At 44.6% G+C, this 11420-nt stretch overlaps 1 protein-coding gene across 1 annotated transcript; it reads left to right on the forward strand.

Annotated features, from left to right (window-relative positions):
* Positions 1 to 9831: 9831 nt before the first annotated feature.
* On the forward strand, positions 9832 to 11184 carry adra2c (adrenoceptor alpha 2C). Its single transcript, XM_041934050.1, has one exon. It carries the CDS (start codon positions 9832 to 9834, stop codon positions 11182 to 11184), a length of 1353 nt encoding a protein of 450 aa, XP_041789984.1.
* The last annotated feature ends 236 nt before the right edge of the window (positions 11185 to 11420 follow it).

Below are 11420 nucleotides of genomic sequence, written 5' to 3' on the forward strand. Positions count from 1 at the left end.
TTTTTAGTCATCAATAATTAATAGATTACATTTCTCTGTCAGAAAGGTAAGAAGTACACAATTTGTTGTTGGACCAAACTTTTTAACTGATGTGGTCTTGAGACAGTTTTTTTTAGATATGATATGATAATGATTATCACCTAATGAAAAAAACATCCTGCAGACTCAGAAAAACACTAGTCGATAACTGTTTGTCTGCTGTCACATCTTTTTGGCTGGAAAAGGCCACATATAGATGATGAAATGGGTGAGACTCACTGAAATAAAAAAAAAGGGCTACATGATGCTAAAATACTCCACAGAGCAAATCAAAAATATTGATATCTGCAGGTTTAGCAGTGTTGAAGTATTTTTCCTGTAAGCTTGCATCAGTTACTGATGTACTCCCAAAAGAGAGTGACCATTGTGAGAAGAGGACTGCAGGGCTAAGCCTAAGTTATAGCCTAGGGTGGACTTTGCCTTTAGGAGGATGTCCTCTAATTGAGCAAAATATGTTTTAAATAACAGTTTCTGTACTATCTATGACCTATAACTCCAGGGGAAGACCATTAGAGGCAGATGATATCTCCTCTTACATAGACTGCAGGACCTTCTCTTTAGTTTTCTGCTGTTGTTATTCGAGGATATTGTGAGGCTTCTGAGCCACAGACTGGAAAGACTGGAAACTAAAACATTGTGACATATATCAGAAGTGCAACATTCATCAATGCAGAAAAGAAGAATCAGAACATTTTCTGCTTTTCACCGAGACTGAAATAGTAAATGAGCCGTTTAGCTCATGTGTTCACACAGTAATGACTGCTAAAATTAAATCTCTATTCAGTCATTACTCACAGGTACAAGCATTAGCTGGGGCTCAGTGTTGAAATGACTGAACATAATCACAGATTACACACAGGAAAAAGAGAGAAGAATGGTAAGAGGAGAGGACTAAGGACTGACAAAAGGGAGAGCAACAGGGCTGCCATTGTATGCCATTGTCAAGGGTTTATACTGTAGTTTTGAATAATGCTTGTCCAGAACCACTAGGAATGCTGACCAAAATGTTTTAAATAAAATCCAGATTCCCTTTAAAATACAGTCTGGTCTCATTAATATCAGTCCAGTACTCTAGTTTGTCTAAACCTCCCAGTTCTCTTCCCATCACTCAGAGTTCAGCATAATTAAATCCAGTCAGGCCAATCTAAGCATGGACACACACACATACACACATGTACGCACACACAAATGTGAAAACATACTGCTGAACTAAACTAACGTGAATTTGCTTTGACACAAGCCATTTAACACTTGTCTCTCTGCACAATTTAAGTGCATAACGTAATACACACACAATAAACAAACAAACACACGCCATTATTCATGGTGGAGGTAGGAAGCATGATTTGGGAGAGGGGCTGAGATGTCACCGCTCCAGCTGAAAAACCACACTGACACCACAAAGGCAGTCTGTATTCAAATCAGCTGGCACTGGTGGCGCCTGTCCACAGAGCAGACTTAAAAGGGCTTCGAAGCAGACAGTCTGCAGATACAGAGCATTTTCCAATCTTAAAGGAGATTCGGCCGCTTTGATTTTCTACTGAATAAAGCATGTTTCCTGTGAGCCCGGGATAAAGGCAAGGTTAGCGGAGAACAGTGCACAAGCATGCACATCCAGCAAAAGACAAACACACATACACATTCACATATACACACCGAAACACAACGGATGCCCAACTTTCAAAACTTAAAAGGTGTTACAGTCTTGGCCCTAAATAGGAAAGGTGGGGGAAAGAGAAATGATGCACGCTGGGAAAGAGACAGACAGAGCAGGAGAAAATGGTTTCATCATGAAATGCCCAGCTTGTAAGATATGAGAGACATAGCAACAGAAGATAGTGCAACAATATGTCAGAACAATTTCTCTAGTCCTGATCACACGTAAACATATTTACTACACCACAGTGGAGGAAAAAACGCCGGAGATACGGATGGGAATGGAGCTTAAGTGAAAATTAATTCAGGATGACACCTTCGTTCATCCATAGCCACAAGTTTTTAATCCAAGGAAGAAGAGGCTGCAGGAGAAAATAGTGTCACATAGTAAAAATTTAAAACAGAGTGATGGCAGATCACTGCAGTTACACTACTTCACTGCTTCTATTATTCATCTCGCAGGTCGAAACTAAACAAAGGTGCGCTTTTACCTCCAAGTCTGCCAGAGAACGTGGCAACAGTTTCTGTTAATGCTCCATCACTCATTTGCTTCAATTGAAGCCTGGGGAATGCTTGAATTCAGGATTGCTTTTCCTGTTTCAGCCCATGCTGTTACTGTAGCAACACCAGCGGGGGATCTGTTTTAAATACAGTCCGAATGTGATCTAAAGACAGGGTAGCAGATCTCCAATGTAGGCAGGAGCCTGACCATGCAGAGCCCTGGAAGTGATCACAAGAATTTTGAATTGGATACTGAATCTGATGCGGAGCCAGTAAAGCACCAGTCAGACTCTGATTCTGCACCACCCGCCACGCTTAAACTGGCAATAGAAGCACAAATCAAAGCGGGGCTAGAAGACGTTAACAGTTAACTGTGTTTGTGAGGTCTTTGAGTGTGAGGCAAGGAGAAGTTCAAACCCTTGCTCTAACCTCCACTCATCTCCCCAATTGCTGCGAGAAATGTGTGAGCTTGTCAGATTTAAAGCAAACTGATGCCTTAAGCTCATACCGGGGCTACTGACACCATGCACACTTTGCTGCTTATGGATGAAAATATTGTCGCATCAAAACACACTTTAATTCTTGCTTTTAATGGCTGCTGCAGTTTGGTTAGATGCTGTTTGGTGCAGCAGATTAGAGCTTTATTTCAGCAGTAAAACAATACACCGTAATGCACATTCATTTAGATTTGATACAAGATGTGTGAATGGTTATCACTGCGGTGTTCACTGACTCCACTGATTCAAACCTTGCTTGCTGTGACAGCCAGTCTATCTGCCTCAGATTCCTTCATGGAGATGCAAATTTGCTTCAAGCTCCTAATACTGATGCCAACATTTAATTATCGCCTTCCCCACTGCCAGCAGCATTAAAACCCCATAGGAGCGGTGTGTTGGGGGTCATATTGGTCAGAGCGTCGGGTTGCTGTGTGACAGTACAGTTGTGAAGGTACGCTTCAGCTTCCAGCAGTTGCTCGCTTCTGCTTTGATTCGTGCTTCTGACTGGCTTCTTCTCCATGGCAATGGCAAAGTCTCATACTTATTGGAGGATTTAAAGCCGTCCACCACGCCAAATTGATGGACACATGAAGGCATGTGTGTTTGACGAAATCCACAGAACAAAAGAACCAACCAACCCCCCAGATACAACGGCATCCTGTGAGAACATGAATAAGAGTAAGATGAGAGGTGCAATACAATTTGTCATTCAATCCCCAAAGCGTGAATAATACCTTTCAAACCTCTACTAATTAACTGATGAGGAAAGGTTTCTACCACCCTTTACAATGTCATGGAGAGCGCTAAGTAACCCAGCCTCTTTTCATCCCATACGGCTTAGCTCTGCTCCTGCCTCTCATTGTCATCTTGCTCTTTCGATGGCTTTATTGTTTCGCCCTCTTTTGCCTCCTGTTTGCTTTTTTCAGTATTCCTTTTTACTCCCTCTCTCTTTTCTTTACTACTCTGTTTCCTAAACGCTGCCCTTTCCTCTCTCGGCTGTTTTCGGCTTTCAGCTTTAAAGGCCCGGCTCTCAGGCTCTCAGGCAGCAGAGGCATCAGTGGTGGGATTATGCCGGAGAGCCAGACATCTCGGTGAAACCCGTAGCACTTGAAAAAAATCCTTGTTACGGAAGGCTGTGAAACGATCTATCGATCAGGGTATAGATGGAAGAGGTACTGTAATGCAAAGGGCTCAGGTGGGTTTATCTGCAGACGGTGCACTGCAGTGTGGTTCCATGTTTGATTGGATCTAAAACTGCTTCCATAAACCAGCCCAGTTTACTTTTCCAGCTGACACGTTTGGCACCGCTGCGCTCTGTGCTGGTCATGGGAGGGTGCCTGTAGGTGACTTACAGCTCAATGCTTTGACTTGGTTAAATTTTTATGTCCACATCATTCTGTTTTTTTCTTCTAGGTAGCCTAAGGTTGAGGATCATTGACTCAAAGGATAATGTACCATCGCTCCAACATTTCTAGATTTATTTCAGTACATTATTAGGCACAAATGATGGATCTAATTCCTCACTCTTCACTCCAGTGGCAAACCTGAACTAATGATGACTTCTCATAGCCAATCCTTCACCCTCTCCTGTCTCCAGCCTCACATTGGAGTCCTATAACAATTTGTCTGTCCTCTCTCGGCCAATCTGTGACCTCTCGCAGAGTGACACTTCACAGATGGTCATTTTTCACCAATGGCAAGTCAATCTGGTGTGCAGATCACGACGCAACACCAAGGCTATTGATGCCGGTCTATGTCTGGGGTGTCACGTTTTCAACACATTCCTGCTGTGCCGAACGCTCGAGCTGCCTGCAGATCTGCCAGCGTGGCCCAACTGTTCCTCAGAAGGAAAATAATGACTTTGCCAGGCCAGACAGTGCACGGCCACTCGGCTCAAGCAAGGCAGCGCTTATAGTAATTGGAGAGTCAACCTTTCATGGGGCAGCTGCATTATCTGCAGAGTACAGTACATAGACAAAAGTTTTATGAGGCTGAAAGACAAAAGTTGTATGAGGCTGAAACGGCTTCATAGTGGCGATTCTTTGGTATCATTTTTGGAAAAATCCATTTAATTTGTATTTACAAGCACGTTTGTGAATTAAAGTTTCCCTGTCCCTGATTGGGCTTAAAATTCTGACAGTTCTGATATTTCTTTAGAAAAGATACTGACCTGAATAATGCAGATGGCATACTGCAGAAAACCTTGACCACAAATGTCGTACTGAAGTGATGAAAGCGATGAAATGTCAGAACATACCAAGGAAAATATTCTTTACATTTCATTTTTCTTCTGAATATCAGCCACCTTTTTTAAAATACTATATCAAACTATCAATAAAGCGATTCTCAAACAGCCTCCCTTCACTTGCAGCAGCATTGTACGGATTCATTTGGAATTTGACAAAACAAAATGAGTTCTGTGTTGTCCACATTGATAGAGGAACAACAAAACTGAATCTGAAAGACATAAATAAAAAGATATCTCTATAAAAAAAGAAACAATTTTGGTTGGGTCATATTTAGCATTACAAAGTTGTTCTGTTCATATGCTACGTAGATACTATATTACATAATAATTGCAGCAAAAGTTCGAAATACTGTTGAACTAGTGATTGGATTTTCTCCATTAAAAGAGTATTTGCAAAAATCAGCAGAGGTTGATTCTTTAAAGCAAATTTTAATGGAAGATCATAAATCATCTGGGAGTTCGCCTGAGGTGACGGCAGCACAAAACCAACAGTCTGCCACTGCCGGCTATCATCCCGCTGAGTGTCCAGTCCCTCCTTGACAAAACAAATGAGCTCCAAGCCCCTTCTAGGCCAGTACAGAAATGACTTTGTGCTGACCCTCCCCAAATCATGGCTTTCTAACAATGACTGAAATGGGTCTGAGGGGTCTTGTACAAGCACCACGGACACTGATGAACTACTGTACTACAGTCTATGAGGAGACTGTTGTATCTACATGACAGGTTTAACTGTATCCAAATAATGAGCCGTGGACCGCAAAGTCCTTGACAGTAATAATTAAGATTATTTTTTTAAAAAGGGAACAAAGAGGCAAAACCGCTGGTTAAGAGCTGAGATTACAAAATGTGCTTAATGTAGATAAAAGGAGAAAATTGAGAAGTTTAAAAGCAATGGTGTAAAAAGATGGTGACTGGTATGTCAGCGATGGCGGGTATGCAGAGGAGAAGTAATAGAATTGTACAACTGGATGGTTTTAGGAGATAGCTGATAATTTTAATGCTTTTTATCTCAGGTGTCATACAAGTGATGTTATAGCTGGAGTGCAGGATTTTTACATAAATTTACGTAAATGAATGTCTATTACATTCAAGACCTTGTCAAACGAGTTCACACAGTGCTGATGCAGCCTGTCATCACTAGGTTAATTTTAGCCACCGCAGGTTCTCCTGCACTGGAAGGGGAGGGTGAGACGAGGGGTATTCAGAAGGTTGCAATCTGCAACTGCACTGCTTGATGCCAAAACCTACACACTGGTGTTTTAGGGTCGGACCACTGAACAGGCTCAGGGTTAAAGGTAACTGGATGCTAAACTGACAACATCTGGTTTGACGTATCCTACAGATCCATGCTAGTGTCAGTCATCACCTTTTCTGTTATTATTTGGTTGGTAATCTCTCAGGTGACGAGAACAAGATGCAACATTTAGTCAAAGTGACCAGTAAGATCATTGCTGTTCAACTGTCTTCTATCAGAGACCGACTTTTTTTCTTCCCACTGCTTTCAATGCTACTGTAATGCCCAAATTTCCCCGACTGGGGATAAATAAAGTTTATCTTATCTTATCTCATCTTCTAAGGCTTGAGATATGGATGTGATGACTAAAAATAATTTCCTGTTGCCACTTAAGGTATTAATGTATTCAAATAGTTTGTCATGTTTATTGTCTCTGAGTCCCCATGCCTGTGTCTTACCTGTAAGCAGGACAAATGACCCAAACACAACACAAACACACACACACCTATAAATGAAGAAGCAACTGGGAGTGACTGAATCTGATTTGGATCAGCTGGACGAATATGACATTATTGTGGATGGAGATGTGCTGCGTCGACAGCACCAACTTTATTTTTCAATTTCCGAATAAACTTACAAAAAACAAAAACCCCCTGCACTTTAAAGCAGTCCAAGGAATCCAAATCAACAACTGATCTTATTACCTTGTTTTTCCAACAAGGCAATTTGTCACAGAACGGCAAAGTACCAGATAAGAAGCAACCCCTGTTCCATGAGGTGATGCTAGCGCGAGAGGAGCTCCCCTGGGCTAGAGGTTGCTCAGCTGAACTATTTGTTCTCGACTCTATAGTCGTCTGCCAAGGAACACTGCCATTTGTCTTTGTCAACAGCTGGTACTATACCTCCCCTTATGGGGTCCTATATGGAAACATTAGGGATGGTGGGGAAAATAGCAGTGGCTGCCATTACTGGTAACAGCTTTGATTTCTACAGGGAATAGCCTTTGTCAACATGTGGCTGATTTTGTATTCTGTGCTCGTGATGTACATTTATGCGCACTCGACAAGCAGGCGATTAAGAGTTCCTTAGCAGGAAGTAGACGCCTGTGGCATTATGTCTTCAAGCTGTTATGAGGAGATGATGGGGTGATCAAGCGCAATAACCATACTGGTCACTGTATTGGATTTCAATGGGGAACAGAAGGCTGGTTATGTTTCCTTGGGAGAACACATCAGGTGTTTCTGAAGCTCCGTTAGATGAGTCTTATTAAGCTCATATTGCTTCTCTCTGCCCCCTTTAATAGGAAGCTCTGGGCTTCTCCTCCATGTTCAGTTCCACAAATGCTGCGGCGTGTAGTACACAAACAAAAACAGCAAGCGCTCAAAAGAGGGCAACATTTTGTTCAACTGCAGTGACTCAACGAGAATAACAAAGAATGCAACAGAACAAAAAAAGAGGGTGATTTAGTACATCACAAAAAAAGTACAAAGCCTTGATTTAAAGAGATAAAAATATTCAGCACAGTCTCGTTGACACCTAAACGCTGGCTTCTGGCTAATACTGTAGCAGGAGGAGGCACCTTATTCTCTGAGAGCAGAGCACAATGTTGGAAACCAGAAAAGGGCTTGGTAATGGCTGAGGTCGCTCACTGGTGCCCCAATTATATGGACAGAGCTGTGGCCCCGGGACACGACTTAATGACCTTAATAAGGCTTGTCTGTCTGTTGAAAATCAGCTTAGAGTGCACCCAGCCTGACCGACAGGATCACTCTAGCCTTAGTTCAATTTAAACAGGCAGCAGGAGAAGGAGCAGCGTGTTTGGAGGATGGGTGGGGGGACAAGTTGGAGACTGTCCGCCGTCCTGACTGTGTGCAGGTGAATGGACCACGACCCCCTGAGCTCTCCTCGTTCCACCTCACAGCCTCGACGAGGATCAATTTGGACTTGAGCGTTTCTTGCGGCAGTGGGTGCTCTTTAATTCAGTATGGCTGAGCGGCCTGTGATTAATGACAGGTACTTAGCTGGGAGACCGTTCAATAAACACACTGGTCCAGGAACTTAATACCAGGCTGTACAAAGGAGAGGCAGGCTTTCTCCAGGCGGCAGCAACACTCAGATCAGAGGGGGTTAACAGGAGCAGAGAGCCAAAAGGGCAGACCAAAAACTTTGTGTTCATGGCTAGTGCGCATGAGCATCTGTGTCCTGGGGGAAATGAAAGCACATGAATAAATAACACAACACAAGAAAACCTGGGAGTCACAGTCATGATCGATTCAGCACTTTATTGCATGTGATAAAGCCCACCCAGGAGATGCTCCCATGACTTTAAGGTGTACACTCATTAATCATGCATCATGCCAGCCCCATTCTGCCGCGCGCACACGCACACTTGCTTTCCATGCAGAGGATTTAGCGCCTTTGATATCCCCAAAAGCTGAGTGCGTCTCATCTCCATCAGAACATGACAACTGCACCGTGTAATCCTGTAATCTTCTTATCAACACAATTACCACAACACAAACACACAAACTATAATGGCAGAGTGCAGGGAAATGATAAAAGTTCCCTCTGCAAGGTCACAGGTCTATGTTCATCCAACAGGGCCAATTAATCAATACAGCGGATTATGTTTTCACCTGATGCCTGTGTAGATCCAATATTACATATCTAATGTTTTTTTTTTTTTTTTTTTTTTAGATTCATGATGGGTGTCTTCGCCTGTTTGTCCCTCCGGAGCTGGCTGTTACAATACTGACCTCCAGCGTGCGCACAGAAGGACAGAGGAGAGCGTGTCCTCCGTGCCGTCAGTCTGTGCGCTTCACCAGTAATGTGACCTCCCCTGCTGACCACCCTCTAAATACTGAGAGAGACCTTCACAAGTCAGATCAGGAGCGAAATCCGCTGATCAGCTGTCCGGTCTGTCCGCAGCCAGTTTGACTGCACGGCGCACGAACAGGACGCGCATTAAACGAGCGCTCCTCCCGCGGCAGCCTGCACTGATCTGATTCAGCATGCTCACACAAGAGATCAGCTGCAAAGAGCATTTTGGTATGATATAGGTGCTTTTTAGTCTCCTCTGCTCCAATCATGCCGCCATCTCTTCTCCGCGGCACAGAGGGTCCCTGCTAGTTTTTTTTTCTGATGAAGAAAGAGAGAGAGAGAGAGAGAGAGAGAGAGAGAGGGAGAGAGAGAGAGAGAGAGAGGGAGAGAGAGAGAGAGAGAGACACGTGGTTGTTACAAACCTCTCTCAGGACACGGCGGGGAGGCGGAGGTGGAGAGATGCGGGCGCAGTCGGGATGGGAGAGGACGTGCTGAGGAGGGAGCCCGCTCTCTCTCCGACCATGGACACTCTGCTGCTGGGCAGCCTGCGCGCTTCTGGAATAACGACTTAAAAGACTTTGCACATTGTGTCTTCTCTCTCCCCCTTCCTTTTCTCTCTCCTTTTCTTACCAACGGACAGACTTGCGCGCAGGATGTGGGAGATCGCAGGTGAGGAGAGACTGAGGGTGTCAGATTTCTGTAGTGAATATATATGCGCTCAGGTCCCAGTGGGATATTTCTACAGATTATTTCCGCGCATTTTACGTTTTTAAAAGTCATACCTTGACTAAAAAAAAAAAAGAAAGAAAGAAAGAAAGAAAAGAAAAAGAGTCAGAATGGATTTCTTCAATAGCTCCAGGCTGGAGGACAGGACAGAGGCAGACAACATCTCCTCTAATGTCACCTCTCAGAGCCAGTACACGCAGCTCGCTATCTGGGGTCTGGCAGGACTTGTCAGCTTTCTGATTTTGTTTACAATAGTCGGGAACGTCTTGGTCGTTATCGCCGTTTTGACGAGCAGAGCTCTGAAACCACCCCAGAACCTTTTCCTCGTCTCCCTGGCCAGTGCGGACATACTGGTGGCCACCCTGGTCATGCCCTTTTCTCTGGCAAATGAACTCATGGGCTACTGGTTTTTTGGCAAAATCTGGTGTGACATCTACCTGGCTCTGGACGTTCTGTTCTGCACCTCTTCTATCGTTCACCTGTGTGCCATTAGTTTGGACAGGTACTGGTCGGTGACACAGGCAGTAGAGTATAACTTGAAGAGAACGCCTAAAAGAGTTAAAGGGATGATTGTGGTGGTGTGGTTGATCTCGGCCGTCATCTCCTTCCCACCGCTGATATCGATGGACAGAAGCAGCAACGAGGCCAGTCCCCAGTGCATCCTGAATGATGAGACGTGGTACATTCTCTACTCCAGTATTGGCTCATTCTTTGCCCCCTGTGTCATCATGATCCTGGTCTATATTCGGATCTACCAAGTGGCAAAGACCAGGACCAGAACAATGTCAGAGAAGAAAAGGGATGTGGACTCGCCGCTGGAGAATGGGATGGACCAAGCCGAACCAGGCAGAGGAGGGTCCTTAAAGTCCAACACAGGCGGGAGCATGAAAGACCAGGACCGCGAGAACGGGCATTGCCAGGAGCAGGCAGTTCGACCCCATCTACCAAACGAGCCGAAACATCCAGCAACAGACCACGAGGACGACTTCGACGACAGCAGCTCATCGGACGAGAAACCTAAAAAAAGTTCCAGCTCCTCCAAACATCACCATGACGACAGGAAAGACAGGAAGTCCAGCCGGAAAAGCAGCTCCGCCTCTAAATACTCCAGCAGGAAGTCGCGTGCCAGTTCCAAGTCGATGGAGCTGTTCTCGTCTCGCCGCAAACGCAGGAGCACCGTCAATCGGAAGAAAGTCTCCGCCGCTCGGGAGAAGCGCTTCACCTTCGTTCTCGCCGTGGTCATGGGCGTTTTCGTCGTGTGCTGGTTTCCGTTCTTCTTCTCCTACAGCCTGTATGGAATCTGTCGGGAGCCGTGCCAGATACCCGAAACGCTGTTCAAGTTCTTTTTCTGGATTGGCTACTGCAACAGCTCTCTGAACCCGGCCATCTACACCATCTTCAACCAGGACTTCCGCAGAGCCTTCCAGAAGATCCTCTGTAAGTCATGGAAACGTTCTTTCTGAATGCTTCCTGACCGGATGGGGCTGTAACAGACATTTTACCCAGCAGACACAAATTTAAAATGTTCCGAGCTGTAGTATATTAAGTGCTGGCCTGGGGGGGGGGCTGTCACACCTTTACTTTTCAGGGATTGCACTAGAAGTGAAGGGACGCTTAACGGATCAAAGGATTGAACTAAGGTGCAGAAAGGGGGTTTAAAGTACTGGAGTAAGCTCATTGATAATATCCACAGAGGCTG

Source organism: Chelmon rostratus, chromosome 3 (assembly GCF_017976325.1).
Source record: "Chelmon rostratus isolate fCheRos1 chromosome 3, fCheRos1.pri, whole genome shotgun sequence".
Lineage (NCBI taxonomy): Eukaryota > Metazoa > Chordata > Actinopteri > Chaetodontiformes > Chaetodontidae > Chelmon > Chelmon rostratus.